Source organism: Panthera pardus, unplaced genomic scaffold (assembly GCF_024362965.1).
Source record: "Panthera pardus isolate Hobbes unplaced genomic scaffold, ASM2436296v1 HiC_scaffold_18, whole genome shotgun sequence".
NCBI classification, from domain to species: Eukaryota; Metazoa; Chordata; class Mammalia; order Carnivora; family Felidae; genus Panthera; species Panthera pardus.
This window is the reverse complement of record NW_026526743.1, coordinates 16,492,579-16,508,289: the sequence shown is the minus strand read 5'-3', so window position 1 is coordinate 16,508,289 and position 15,711 is coordinate 16,492,579. Positions and strand designations below refer to the sequence as shown.

General features: G+C 36.2%; 1 protein-coding gene across 1 annotated transcript in view; it reads left to right on the top strand.

Annotated features, from left to right (window-relative positions):
- Positions 1-11,503, top strand: part of LOC128772491 (zinc finger protein 569) — a 33,616-nt gene extending 22,113 nt beyond the window's left edge. Inside the window, exons 4-6 of the mRNA XM_053906348.1 lie at positions 2,514-2,640; positions 2,953-3,048; positions 8,384-11,503. Of these exons, the coding sequence (XP_053762323.1) occupies positions 2,514-2,640; positions 2,953-3,048; positions 8,384-10,209 (2,049 nt within the window). The 3' untranslated portion in view covers positions 10,210-11,503. The remainder of the gene's footprint in view (positions 1-2,513; positions 2,641-2,952; positions 3,049-8,383) is intronic.
- The last annotated feature ends 4,208 nt before the right edge of the window (positions 11,504-15,711 follow it).

The following is a 15,711-nucleotide window of genomic DNA, read 5'->3' as shown; positions in this document are numbered from 1 at the left end:
CATTTGAAGTAGCAGTCACCTCCTCCAGTCTTTATGTTCAGGAGAAAAATAACTTCTGTCAGCACTGCTGGGATTTTGAGGCTTTCTCAGATTCTATGGATGTACCTGCTCCGCTCTTCTTGCTCCTCCTTGTGGCAGAATTCTGAAGCTTGGATGCCTTCTCTTGATCTGCCAGCACACCACACAGGGTGCTTGCTGACAGCTTCTTTTTTGTTTTCCCAAAGGTGGCACTAAAGCTCATGTTTGTGGTCTCTCCCTGGTCTGCACTCAGATTGGGGCTCTCTGCTACAAGATACGAGTGGGAGGGGGGGTGAAGCCTACAGAATTCTGAGGGTGCCCATGGGGGAGGAGGATCTACAGGCAAAGTACATGCAGCAGTTCATGAGTAGGCTTCTTAGTGGAGTTTGCAACACAGTGAGATCTGGATCCCTTTTTTTTTGTAATGTAATTTTTTTAATGTTTGTTTCTTTTTAAGTGAGAGAGCAAGCATGAGCAGGAGAGGGGCAGAGAGAGAGGGAGAAACAGAATCCGAAGCAGGCTTCAGGCTCTGAGCTGTCAGCACAGAGCTCAGTGCGGGACTTGAACCCACGACTGTGAGATCATGACCTGAGCCTAAGTCAGACACTTAACAGATGGAGCCACCCAGGTGCCTCAGATATGGATCCCCTTAATGCCCTTTGAGACTCCTATCTGTCGCTTTCCCATACTCATTCTACCCTTTAGTCATGTAGCCCAGAATTCAGTATTCTGGATGGGGTAAGAGAGAGATGAGCCACTCTGGCACTGTCCCACATAGCTAGGAAACCAAGTCACTCATACACACTCCACAGATGAATTCCTTGGCCAAGAAAATCCCTCATGGTCCTAAGCTGTGCAGCCTTGAGGGATAGGTGATGTGAGTAAAGAAAAACTCTTCCTCTTACCCTCTGTGATGAGTCCAAACTCCTCCAGTTTTTGCTCTGACAATATGCTGGAACTTTTCTGCTGCAAACCTGGATTTCCACAAAAGTTCTGTTCTCCATGGGTGATTGTTTAAGACAATTTTTTTCCAGGAGTCCTGGACCACAGCCAAGAGGGGCTAGAGTTGGTTCATGGGTCACTACAGGGTCCACACAGGGGCTGAGGTCTTGTATGCCTGTTACCCAATGCATAAGTAGGCGAGTCTCCCCCTGAGTCTCTTGACATATGGTGCTCTGCCCAACAGCTCCCGCAAAGGTACTTCATGTCCATAGATGGAAGCCAGATTGTTGCAGAGGCAGGGTAACAAATGAGGGATGTCTTATTCAGCCATATGGCCTTTGGTTTCTTAAACTTGTTTATTTCAAAGGCCTTGATACTTATTAGGAAGGATTCCAAAAGAGGATTTGTATCAATCCCACAGCCTACTCTGAACCCTTAGTGTTAGTAGATGTTCATATTCACTGGGTCCTTTTAAACCTAGAAATAAAATGCTAGAAACACTGATTGTGAATTAGCTCCCTTTTTATCCCACCCAGTCTCTCAGAAATTCTTCAAGGGGCAGGAAATTTAGACAGCCCTCTTTGTTCTATTGCTGTTGAAGATTTTTTTCCTTATGTTTATACTCTTCTGAACATTTCAGTTATTGCTCTCAAGAAACTTGTCACCAGCATCTCATTTCTGGAAAGTATTCTAAAGCTTTCTTGATACTATTTTCTCGTGGTTTTAGTTGTAATTCCAGTTCAGACTATTCAAAAAACTTTTTTAATGAGTTTTTAAATTTATCTGTTGGTATTTGTATGATGCTGTCTATTGTCCTCTTTTTTCAATATATGTGAACTTTGTTAGCAATCATATCCCGTTTTCATTCCTGCAGGCACTTATTTTAGGCTTATGAACAATAAATCCTAATTTTTCTAGATTTCTCCTAATGAACCATACTTTCGGCTACTACTGTACTTCAAATTGTGCATACCATTCTCTCCCTGCTTCTGCTTCCATCCAAACAAGTTTTCATTTTCTCTTGCCTCAGTGAGTCACAGGCATCCAGTGAGTTCCCAGACTAGTTAAGTTTTATATTCCCCCATTTTCTATACTCAGTTATAAATTGGTCCCCCGGATCTCTTTAACCCATGGTAGGTATTAAAGATACGTGCTTGTTGGGGTGCCTGGATGGTTCAGTTAGTTAAGCGTCTGACTTTGGCTCAGGTCATGATCTTGCAGTTCGTGAGTTTGAGCCCTGGGTTGGGCTCTGTGCTGACAACTCAGAGCCTAGAGCCTGCTTCAGATTCTGCCTCCCTGTCTCTCTCTCTGACCCTCCCCTGCTCGTACTCTGTCTCACCCTCCTTCAAAAATAAACATTAAAAATTTCTTTTTGTGAATGAACATAAACTGATAGAATGTTGCTAATGTTTTTTCTTTTAGAAAATAGCAAAACCAGGAAAATTTTTAAGTAACATCTTACCTTTGCATACTGTGAGAACATGGTTCAATTTGTTTTGTCCACATCATTTAAGATGGATGACTTCAGGTTGAGTAGGAGTATGTTGTTACAGGGGACAGTGACATTCAGAGATGTGGCTATTGACTTCACCCAGGAAGAGTGGCAACAGTTGGATCTTGCTCAAAGGAACCTGTACCGGAATGTGATGCTAGAAAACTACAACAACTTAATCACAGTGGGTAAGGGTAGTTTCCTGTATAACTCAAATTCTGGGAGTGAAGTACCTTTTTTTCTCCAAATTTCTGAAATTTGTGGAACCTTTAAATGTTAGAGTGAGTTTGGCCTTTAGGTGCCTTTGCTCGTATGAGTGTGCATGCTGCAGCTTTTAAAATAAAATGTCATCCTTGCTTATGTTTCAGAGGCAGCATCCCCAAAACCACACTTTTCTTGTCCTTCAGAAAGCCTGGTTTGTCTGGGCTAGCCTCAGTTCTTGAATGATTTTTTTGTTCCTGGTATTTGTGCCCAAACGTTATGTTACTTCTCTTTGATAGGCTGTCCATTCACCAAACCTGATGTGATTTTCAAGTTGGAGCAAGAAGAAGAACCTTGGGTGGTGGAGGAAGAAGTGTTAAGGAGACACTGTCCAGGTTAGTCAGGGAGGGAACCAGACAGGTGAGAAGGGGCCATGCCCCTTTAATGGTTAATCCATGACCCTCTGAAATATTCTTCAAAAATATTTTCTTAAAGATTGTAGACTTTAATAGAGATAATTTCTGTGAACTTCTGAATTCTTTACTAATTTAAGATGTCTTTTCTAGATAACATTCTTCTTTCCTCAGAACTTAAAGGACCAGTTGGCCTTTTTACTTGTGTGCTAGATATCAATATTTCCTAACTCATTTCCATCTTTACTTTGACAATCATTCTATTATTAGCATCTTCAGTCTCTGCCCACCTTATTACATAGGATCCTTTCCCTTTGCATTCAGATATTCACAGAATTGTAGTTGTTCGGATACTGTTGACGTTCATAGCCCTTTCTACTTTATCTTCTCCTTTCATTGTAAATGCCATAGCATTATATTTTGTACTCATAGGCACATTTCCCAGTGTATTTTTAGCTTTTGCTCTCATACTTTAGTAATGGCTACAACCCTTTTACTCAGTAAGTTTTAAAGTCTGTGATACTTTTCTCTTAGCTTCCATTTTCTGCTACATTTGTCATGTATTTGTGCACACATTTGTTATACACACATGTATACATACATACTTATATATACATGCATCACATGTAGACAATGCATACATACATTTATACATATATTTCTAGTTTGGTAGATATTGCCAAGTCTTTTTTTGCGCTTCAAGGAAACGTTTTTATTTCTACCAAAAATTTCTGCCAACACAGTCTTAGAATTTTAAAAATTTTTGCCAATTTAATAGGTGAAAAACAATTTATTATAGTTTAAATTTGTATTTCCTTTATTATGGTATTGTCAAGGATGTTTTCATATGCTTAAAAATGGTTTCTTTATAAATGGTTTGTCTTTTGCCCTTTTTTCTGTTGAATTCTTAATTTGTATGAATATATTGATGTGATTAGCCTTTTATTTGTTGTATGTTGTTCCAGTGTTTTTTCACAGTTGGTCATTCCTTTTTGAAGTACTCTTTGCCACCCTAAGTTTCTTTAATGTTCATTTAGTTAAAATAACAATCTTTTTTACAGCAGATTATCCTGTGATCTTTTCCTTTTATGTATATGCGTGAATTATGTTTACACATTGCTTAGTAATTACTCATCCTCACATATTTGCCATGAATTTAAATAATTGTTCTAACTTTTTCAGGCTTTGAAGTCAATTTTACACTGGTTTCCTAAATAGAATTTAGAACCATTTCTTCTTGTTCTGGAATACTTATAATAGCACTGGTGTATAACTCCCTTAAAGTTTTGGTTTATCTTACTTGTTTGCCCATTTGGACCTTTTGGATTATCAAGGGAAAGTGCTTTGACGGCTTTTTTCCATTATTACTTTATAAATTGTACGCAGATGTTTTGTCTCTTTTGGCATTAGTTTTTGACATAATAGGTTGTATTGTTCTAGAAAATTACTTAATTCTGGTTTTCAAATTAATTTTCACAGAATTGAACAATATAATTTCTATAAATATTTAAGTTTGTTCTCTATCTGTAAAGGTTTACCATATACTAAAGTTCCAGGGTAGTCTGTATAACAACTTATTTTATCTGTATTCTCCAATCTGTTGGTATAAAATTACCATAGTATTTTCCTGTTTTGTCCTCATTAATTCTGCACATTCCTCAGCTGACATCATCAGATATTGGCTTTTCTTCATTTTCTCAACACTCTCATTCTGGGACTCCTAAAGATAGAAGCTAGATCTTTTTTCCTCCATATTTTTTTTTCATTTCCTTTATTATTTTTTGCCTCCTTATTTCTCTATGTGGCCTTCTCAGTAATTACTTCGGATATATCTTCCAAATTACTCTTCTCTCTGCAGCTCCCTATTAACTCATTTGCTTTAAAAAAAAAAAAAATTCGGTAGCAGTATTTTGTATTTTTAGAAATTCTCCTTTATTTTGTTTTTGGCTTTTTTTCCCCTACATCTTTCTGGCCCTTTCACTTCTGTTGGGATAGTACTTTGGCAACCTAATTGTACCTTCTTCAAAATCTTTTGCTTAATTAAGCTCTTTTTTCCCTAACTGAAGTGACCCAAAAGCTTAGTATTCTGCCTTCTTTTCTACATTTGTAATCTGCAACCAACTCTCTAACTTTACCTGCTTTACAATTTCACAGTAATTTTTCCCTTCCTTTATTATCAGTCTGGCAGAGAGAGAGAAAAATCTCCATTTTCCCATCTCGGATCTAAGAAGCAACAGGGAACTGAGTGTAATCCTTCAGTACGTAGACTTGCACTTACTCTCTCTATGCTGAGCCAGTTCCTTTTCTCTGTATTCCTCTGCCTCATGTCCCTGACTCTACAGCATGTCTGCTTCGTTTTTTTTTTCTCTTTTAAATGTTTGTTTATTGTGTGTGTGTGTGTGTGTGTGTGTGTGTGTGTGTGTGTGTGTGTGAGAGAGAGAGAGAGAGAGAGAGAGAGAGAGAGAGAGAGAGAGAGACACTGAGCAAGCGGGGGGAGGGGAATCCCAAGCTGAGCATGGAGCCTGTCACAGGGCTTGGCTCGATCCCACAACAGTGAGATCATAACCTGAGCCTAAATGAAGAGTTGGATGCTTAACCTGACTGAGCCATGCAACCGCCCCTCTGCTTTCATTTCTTAAGAGATCCTCCATCTCCTTTAGGGTAGAGTGGTCTTTGTCTTTGTTAGTTGATATGTTTTTCCTTCTTTATCTCACATTGGTGTGCTTGGGAGTGCGATGAGATAAATTCATGTATTTCTTCTACCGTATTTAAGCTCAATTTTTCACTCTTTGTTTTCCCTTCTGCTCACAGTACATATGTATTCCCTATCCAGTCATGCTAAGTAGGCTCTTCCAGTTTTATGTTCCAGCTCTCTGATCCAATTTTAACCTGCCCTTTTTTTTCTCACTTTATTACTGCAGTATTCAGAACAACTTTATTTACTTTTTAAAATACATAATACATGCTTATAGTACAAAAGGACACATTGAAAAGTAGTTATTCTCTTACACATTTCCTCTCTAAGGTGACAACCGCTATCTTCATTTTCCTTTGAGCTGTTACTTACCAGTATTTTCAAACATTTTTATTGAAATTAGGTTAGCTTGTGAGTAAGTGTTATTTTCGGTATTGAATGTTCTTTTCCAGCAATGTGATAATGCCTTTATTCTTAGCTTCCTAGAGCTGCCATAACAAAGTACAACAAATTGGGTGGCTTAGAATAACAGGAATTTAGGGGCATCTGGGTGACTCAGGTTAAGCATCTGACTTCTGCTCAGGTCAGGATCTTGTGGTTCACGAGTTCGAGCCCCACATTGGGCTCTGTGTTGACAGCTCAGAGCCTGGAGAATGCTTCAGATTCTGTGTCTCTCTCTCTGCCCCTCGCCTGCTCACACTGTCTCTCAAGAATGAATAAACATTAAAAAAAAATAATTAAAAAAAAAAAGAATAAGAGGAATTTATTCTCACAGTTCTGGAGGCTTAAAAATACTAAATCGAGGTGTTGGCAGGCCATGCACCATCTGAAGCCTGTAGTGGAAGGACCCTTCCTTCGTGTCTTTCAGCTTCCAGTAGCCCCAGACATTCCTCGGCTTGTGATACCGTAACTCCAGTCTGTGTCTTTATTTTCACATGGTGTTCTGTGTTTCTGTCTCTTCACATTGAATCCTTTTTTGCAAGAACACCAGTCATAGTAGATTGAGTCACCCTAACTCCAGAATGACCTCATTTTAACTAATTGCATCTGCAGTGATCCTCTTTCCAAATAACTTCACATTCTGAGGTATGGGCATTAGGAGTTCAATATATCTTTTTTGTGGTACATTCAGTTCAGCCCATAACACCTTTCCATTTGGTCACATCTGTGTGTGCATTTTAGTTTTCTGTAATTTTGCAACATTTCTTATTAAATTTGTTCACATATTTTTCATATTTTTTGTTGTGATTATGATTCTTATGTTTTCTGAATAGTTGTGTATATATGAATGTTGAAACTAAATATTAATTTCCTATATATAGTGAATATAATGAAGTTTTTATATTTTATAATGATTTTTCACTCTTGATTTTGTAGGTAAATTGTTTTATTGTTGACCAAAATGTTAATCTTATACTTTCCTTTCCAAGTTTTTATACCTCTGATTTCTTCTTCTGTTAATGCACTATCCAGTACTGTAGTGGTGGTAGTACTAACTTTAATGTTAATACTTTGGGATTTTCCTTTTTGTGGAGGGGGGGGATTTTTCTTATTAAAAATTGTGATTTAAGTGTACTGTAAGTGTTTAAGCTGTACTGTACTTTTTCTGAAGTTAAATAAGTAGTCCCATTTTTTGAAGGTTTCTTTATGGAAAATAGATACTTAGTTTTATAACTTTTAAATATACCTTTGGAAATGATTACTTGATTTTTTACTTTTGACCTATTAATGTATTTGCTGATTAGAAACAGATTTTTCTAGTAGCAAAACATATGTATGTACTTGGAAAAAAACCTACTCAATTATGATGTATCTTATATTTAATGTGCTCTAGGTCACTTTTTTTCCCTTCTGGGTCATTTTGATATTTTAGGTAGAATTTTTACATTGATATTCATAAGTAAAATTGGTATATAGTTTGCTTTTTTGGTTGTCATCTTTGTCAGATTTTGGTGTTAATGTTATGTTTGTTTCACATGCACAAAAATGGGAATTCTCCTTTTTTTTTCTTTTATAACATTCTGCAGAGCATGAAAGCAAATGTCCCCTAAATGTTTGTTCAAATGCCCATGTGAACCTCTCTGGACCTTTTGATTTGTTTTGTTTTTGAGGGATTGCTTTTTTGTATTTTTCTGTTCATTTTGTGGAAGTTGGTTTATATAGGTTTCTACCTCTTACAGGTACAGTTTTGGTAATTTGCATTTTCCAGAAAATTACTTATGTCAAGCAGTTTATAAAGTTATATTTTAATAGAGTCCTGCAAAATAGTTTTATGATTTTTAACTTCCTGTTTTTGTTTTTTCCTGTGTCATTTCTAACTTTATTTGTACATCTGCATTCTTCGTTTTATTTATGCAACAGTTTATCTGTTTTGTTTCAGATCCCATTTTTAAACACAATCAAAGCTATTTGTATTCCTAACTATCTTCCTCCACTCGTATTTTTCCTGGAATTTCCTAAAGCTAAGGAAATAGGAGATATATGCACTTGGAATTTGCTTTATAATGGGAAACTACGTCTTAAACCAAGAATCAATCCCATGATAGCATATTTTCTGAAATTTTCTTCACGTTACAATACTGGAAAATACTTCAAGTGATATTTATTTGCAATCTGTTTTAGGAGAAGTATGGGGAATTGATGAGCGTCAGAAAATCCAGGACAGACTTTTGACACAATTTGAAGATAAATTCACAAAAACACTGACTGAAGAAAAAGTCATTGAATGTCATAAGAAATTTGCCAATGCATTTCCTCTTAACTTGGACTTTTTTCCTTCCAGTCACAATCTCTATGAATATGACTTATTTGGAAAGTGTTTAGAACATAATAACTTTGACTGTCATAATAGTGATAGAATCTTTATAAGAAAGGAACATTCTGAATATAATGAACCTATGAAATCATTTGTCATTAATCCATCCCATCTTGTAGTAACCCCCTTTAAATGTAATCACTGTGGGAAAGGATTCAGTCAAACTTTGGACCTCATCAGACACCTCAGAATTCATACTGGAGAGAAACCCTATGAATGTAAAAACTGTAGAAAAGCCTTCAGCCACAAGGAAAAACTCATTAAACATCATAAAACTCATAGTAGGGAGCAGTCTTATGAATGTAATGAATGTGGGAAAGCTTTCATTAAAATGTCAAATCTCATTAGGCATCAAAGAATTCATACTGGGGAGAAACCCTATGCATGTAAGGAATGTGGGAAATCCTTCAGCCAGAAATCAAATCTCATTGATCATGAAAAAATTCATACTGGAGAGAAACCTTATGAATGTAATGAGTGTGGGAAAGCATTCAGTCAGAAGCAAAGCCTCACTGCACATCAGAAAGTTCATACTGGGGAGAAACCTTATGCATGTAATGAATGTGGTAAAGCCTTCCCTCGAATTGCATCCCTTGCTCTTCACATGAGAAGTCATACAGGAGAAAAACCTTATAAATGTGATAAATGTGGAAAAGCTTTCTCTCAATTTTCCATGCTTATTATACATGTAAGAATTCATACGGGTGAGAAACCCTATGAATGTAATGAATGTGGAAAATCCTTCTCTCAAAGTTCAGCCCTTACTGTACATATGAGAAGTCATACTGGTGAAAAACCTTATGAGTGTAAGGAATGTAGAAAAGCCTTCAGCCACAAGAAAAACTTCATTACACACCAGAAGATTCATACTAGAGAGAAACCTTATGAATGTAATGAATGTGGGAAAGCTTTCATTCAAATGTCAAATCTCGTTAGACACCAGAGAATTCACACTGGAGAAAAACCGTACATATGTAAGGAATGTGGCAAAGCCTTTAGCCAGAAATCAAATCTCATTGCACATGAAAAAATTCATTCTGGAGAGAAACCCTATGAATGTAATGAATGTGGTAAAGCCTTCAGCCAAAAGCAAAACTTTATTACACATCAGAAAGTTCACACTGGAGAGAAACCTTATGATTGTAATGAATGTGGTAAAGCCTTTTCTCAAATTGCATCCCTTACTCTTCATCTGAGAAGTCACACAGGAGAAAAGCCTTATGAATGTGATAAGTGTGGGAAAGCCTTCTCTCAGTGCTCATTGCTCAACTTACATATGAGGAGTCATACTGGTGAGAAGCCCTATGTATGTAATGAATGTGGAAAAGCTTTCTCTCAAAGAACTTCTCTTATTGTGCACATGAGAGGCCATACAGGTGAGAAACCCTATGAATGTAATAAATGTGGAAAAGCCTTCTCCCAAAGCTCATCCCTTACTATACATATACGAGGTCATACAGGTGAGAAGCCCTTTGACTGTAGTAAATGTGGAAAAGCCTTCTCTCAAATCTCATCTCTTACACTTCATATGAGAAAACATACAGGTGAGAAGCCTTATCATTGTTATGAGTGTGGTAAGGCTTTCAGCCAAAAGTCACACCTTGTTAGACACCAGAGAATTCATACTCAGTAGAACACTATGAATATTGTGAATATGGAAAAGCCTTTAGAAAGAATTAGCATCTCCTTTCACATAATCAGTTCTAGAACAGAAAACTATGACTGTGGAAAGCCTTTTTGAAGAAGTCACACATGTATGAAACAAGGAGTATTTTTACCAAGGTGACAAATTGTGAAACAAATAAGCTGAACATCAAAAACCTTCACAGATATCTAAAGATATTTATTCAGCATTCTTATTAAAATGTGAAACAAGATATCTACTATCAGCATATCAATATTACAATTGAGCTCCTAGCCAATGTGTTAAGTAAGAAGAAGATTGGGGGGAAAGAGAAGCTATAAAAATAACCTCTTACACAAGAAATATTTGATTCAAAAATGTTGATATAAAATGTCTAAGGATAAACACAACAGTGAATTACCAGGCACACATATATACATATAAAGTTATAAAACATTTTCAAGGGCACAAAATAACACCTGAAATTTTGAGAAAAATAACATTGTCTGAAAAAGGTGACATTTTTAAAAACAAAAATTCTCTCATCTCTAAGGTATTTCCACTCAAAGTTTTCGCTAATTATATTTTAAGAATTTCGCAAACTGATTTAAAGTTTTACATAGGAATATAAAGGACCACAAATAGCAGAGACAACAGTGAAAAAAGAGAAGGCACAGTCTACTAGATAGCATCACGTACTTTTATTTAAAGCTGGTGTCTAAATGTGTTCTTGTTAAGTAAATTAGCAGATACAAGGATTGGAGAAAGGAGATATGGAAATTTTGTGTATGATAGTGCTACTGAAGTCACTGGAGAAAGAATGGCCTATTCAATAAATGGAAGATTCGTATGAACAAAAAATGATAGCTCTCTATACCATATACAAAAATAAACTCCAGATAGATTGAAGACCAGAATATAAAAAGCAAAATTCTAAAACTATGATGAAAGTAAAATAGATTTATTATTTTAGAGTAAAAGGATTACTCTAAGAACACATAAATATGAAGCTGTCATTTCTCTTTTGGTGTATTGGCCTCAGAGGCACACATACAGAGGCACGAGATACACATCTCTGTTCACTGCATTGTGGTTTGTATTACACTAAATTGGACATAAATTCTCAGTAGAATGATAAATTAATACCACGTAATTATTGCTATGATAGAATACAATATTTAGAAGGTATAAATGTGACATATAGTTACGTAGATCACAGTATATAATATTGAGAGGAAAAAGCAAAATGTACAATGAGAAGATGTAACATTTGTATAAGTTTAATAAAATAATGCAAAGAACAGTACTGTGTATTGGTCATAAATCCACATATGACATTGGTTGCCTTTCAGGAAATGGGAGAGTTTCAGATGGAATTGTTATATTTACCTGTAACATTTCTTTAATAAAAAGGAAAGCAAATATAATGGTGGTAACAAATCAGGTTGTCAAGATTATGTTGCTATTTTTGTATTCTTTTTTGCCTTTCCTTATTTTCCTAATTTCTCTAAAATAAGAACCAAATGGGACACGACCTATAGAAACAACTTAAAAATGGATTCTTTATGGTCAAAACTAAAATTTGTAGGAAATTCTCTTTACTGATACACAAAACCTGAATTAAGATGACACTTCGCTTACCCTCTCCTCACAATGTTGATTCAGTGTGTGTGTGTGTGTGTGTGTGTGTGTGTGTGTGTGTGTGTGTTGTGTGTGTATTGATGCCAATTTTAAAATTGTTTATTTCAAACACAAATTCTTCCTTAGCTGAAGGCAGTGAAGAAACTAAAGAAATAGTTAATTGTTGGAATAACTGGCTCTCCACTTGGGGAAAAAAAACCAAAACCTATATTTGGCTTGGTTTCAGATTGAGTAGGGGCCATTCATACCTACTGTAAAATGTGAATAATGTTCTGACATGTCAAGCAAGCCAAGGATAGATGCCTGCATCAGACCAGAGGGAATTTTCGCATATCTCAACAAAGCTTTATTTGGTTTTTGAATCCTTAAATGGTCATGCGCATGCTGGTGATTTTATATGTGTGACATACGTGCCCGGTGGGTGTGAAAGCTCTTCTTGTACCACATCTAAAATGTTATATATTCAGACCTTTCAAATATATGTGGAACTCAAATTAACTTTTCTGTGAATAGCTCATTCATATATTTTGTCTATTTGTTTTCTACTGGGACTTTCAAAAGATGTTTTTATTTAGAAATACAGGTTTATAGGAAGTTGCAGAAACAATACCCTATAGTACTGTTTAGCTTGTGTGCCCTATGTCCGATTTTCCCTAATGTTAAATCTTACATAACTACAGTGCAATATCAAATTTAACAGTGGCACAATCTGTACATTAGTAGATTTCACTGGTTTTGCATGCACTTGTGTGTGTTAATGTAGTTCTATACAATTTTATCTCCTAACTACCACTCCAATTTTTTCTCTGCCACCACAATCAACATACAGAAGTTCTGACACCACAAATATTCCTTGTTCTGTCCCTTTGTAGTCACACCCATAACCCTTTTCCCCTTTGTGCTTCCCACTCCTTACCTTTGGCAAGCACTAATATATAATCTCAAGATTATTATATTCTATAATATACCGTTTAATATCAAGAGTGTTTTATAAATGGAACCTACACTATATAACCTTTTGAGATTGGTGTTTTTTATTCAACCTGATGCCCTGAGATAAATCCCAGTTATTACAGATAAAATTTTTCTGGTTTTAAGATTTCTCAAGTAGTTTTCCATGGTATCAATATACCATGGTTTCTCTAACCATCGAGCCTTTGAAAGACATTTTCATTTCCAGTTTTGGGTTATTACAAAAACCTGCTATGAACATTGATCTGCCATTTGGTTGTTTTGTTCCGTCTATTTTGTTCCTCTGTCACTTTTCATGCCTTACTGTGGGTTACATCATATTTTTTTAGAATTCTACTTTAGAGTTCTTGAGTGTATCTCTATGGATTTTTTAGTAGTTGTTCTAGGTATTAACATCATACATATATAACTTCCACAATCTGTCATTTAACCAGTTCAAAACCTTATCTCAACTAAGATTCTTTATTTTCCCCCTTTATTATTATATAATTGTACCAGGTATTTCCCCTATATACCATAAGAACTATATGAGACAGTGTTAACCATTTTTTGCTTTAACCATCTAGCATAATTTAGGAAACCACAGGAGAAAGGTATTCTATTAAATGTACCCATATCTTTACTGTTTCTGTTCTATCCTCATTCCAGATGTTCTATACTCCTTCATCATTTCTGCTGAAAGAATTTCCGTCAGCCACTCTTTTAGTATAGGTCTCCTGGCAACAAAAAGACTATCTTAGTTATCCTTTGTCTTGAGTATGTTTTCATTTCACCTTCATTCCTAAAGGATGTTTTTTTGCTGGTACAGAATTCTGGTTGACAGATGTTTCAGTACTTGAAAAAGGGACCACTTCACTTTGACCTTTTTTTTTCTGATAACAAATCTCTTATCTGAACCATTCCTCTATAGGAGGAATGTGTCATTTCTAACTGCTTTCAAAAATTGTTTCTAGTCTTCAGTATTCTTAAGTTTGATTATCATGTATCTCAGCATGAATTTCTTTGGGTTTATACTGTTTAGGGTTTGCTCAGCTTCTTGAATCTGAAGACTTAGGTTTATTGCCACAGTTGAGGAATTTTCCGCTGTTATTTCTTTTACTGCTTTTCCAGCCTCACACTTTTTATCCTTCCCTTGTAAGACAACATGTTTTTCCTCTTGTTGTTCATATTAGGTAATTTATTTTGTTCTATCTTCAAGTTCACTGATACTTTCCTCTGTACTCTCCATTCTACTCCTGAACACATCCATTGAGTCTTTTGGTTACTGTAATTTTCATTTCAAATTATTTCATGTTCTTTATATTTTTCTTTGTTGAGCTTTTTTTTCATTTGTTTCAAGTGTGTACATGATTTGTTCACCTGAAGCACTTTTATGATGGTTGCTTTAAATTCCTTGCCAAATAACTCCAGTTACCTTAGTATTGATGTCTCTTGATTGTCTTCTCATTAAGCTTGAGATTTTCCTATTCCTTGATATGATGTATGAATGATTTTCATTTTTATCCTGAACATTTTGTGTGTTGTGTTCTGAGACTCTAGCTCCTACTTAACCTCCTGTCTGCAGGTAAGTTTAGGCATAGCTTTAGTGTACAGGTGGGTGTGGATGTTCCTGCTGAGCCCCACTGACTCAACCCAAGCAAAAGTGGAGCACTGATACCCACTTCATATTCAGTGGGTAGGGATAGAAGTTCAACCTCCCCATTCAGCCCAGCTAAAACAGAGGTGTGGAGGATGGAGAGGAAACAGTGATAACACCACACCTTGTTGCTAGACCTTGTTGGGTAGGAATAGAAACTTAATTCTGCACTGGGCTCTGATAAAGGGGAGGGTGAAAAGCTGATTGCTTTTTTTTTTTTTTTTTTCTTAATTGAAATGACCAGAGCTACAACTGAGCTGAGTTGTTAGGATTTGAATCCCTTGTGCAGAAGATACATGAATGTCCCAACAGGTACATGAAAAGATGCTCAACATCACTAGTAATTAAGGAAATGGAAATCAAAACCACAATGAGATAATACTTCACTCCTGTTAGAATGGCTATCATCAAAAAGACGAGATAAATGCTGGCAAGGATGTGGAGAAAGGGGAACACTTGTGCACTGTTGGTGGTATCATAATTGGTATAGCCACTATGCAAAACAGTATGCAGTTTCTTTAAAAAAAACAACAACTGTATAATCCAGCAATTCTATTTCTGGGAATATATCCAACGGAAACAAAAACCCTATGTTGAAGAGGTATGTGCACTCCCATGTTCATACCAAGATAAGGGAACAAACTAAGCGTATGGATTGGATGGATGAACTGGATAATGAATTTGTGGTGCGTGCACACATACGCACAGTGGAATACTGAGCCATAAGAAAGGAAATCCAAAAGAAGGAAATCCTGCCATTTGTGACAACATGGATGGACCTTGAGAGCATTTTGCTAAGTGAAGTCAAATGAGAAAGACAAATACCGTACGATCACACTTATCTGTGGAATCTAAAAAATAAAAACAAAAAAACTCCTAGAAAAGGAGGTCAGTTTTGTGGTTACCAGAGGCGAGGAACAGGGCAAAGAGGAATTGAATAAAGGTGGCCAAAAAATACAAACTTCCAGTTGTAAGATAAGTACTAGGGATGTAATGTACATGAAGACTACGGTTAACACTGCTATATGGTTTTATTTTTAAGTCTGAGAGTGTGGCAGAGGGGCAGAAAGAGATGGGGTGAGAGAGAATCCCAAGCAAGCTCCTCACTGTCAGTGCAGAGCCTGATGTGGGGCTCAAATTCATGAACTGTGAGATGAGGACCTGAGACGAAGTCAGTTAACCAACAGAGCCACCCAGGCTCTCCTGCTATATATTTTAAAGTTAAGAGCGTAGATCCTAAAAGTTCTCATTGCAGTTTTTTT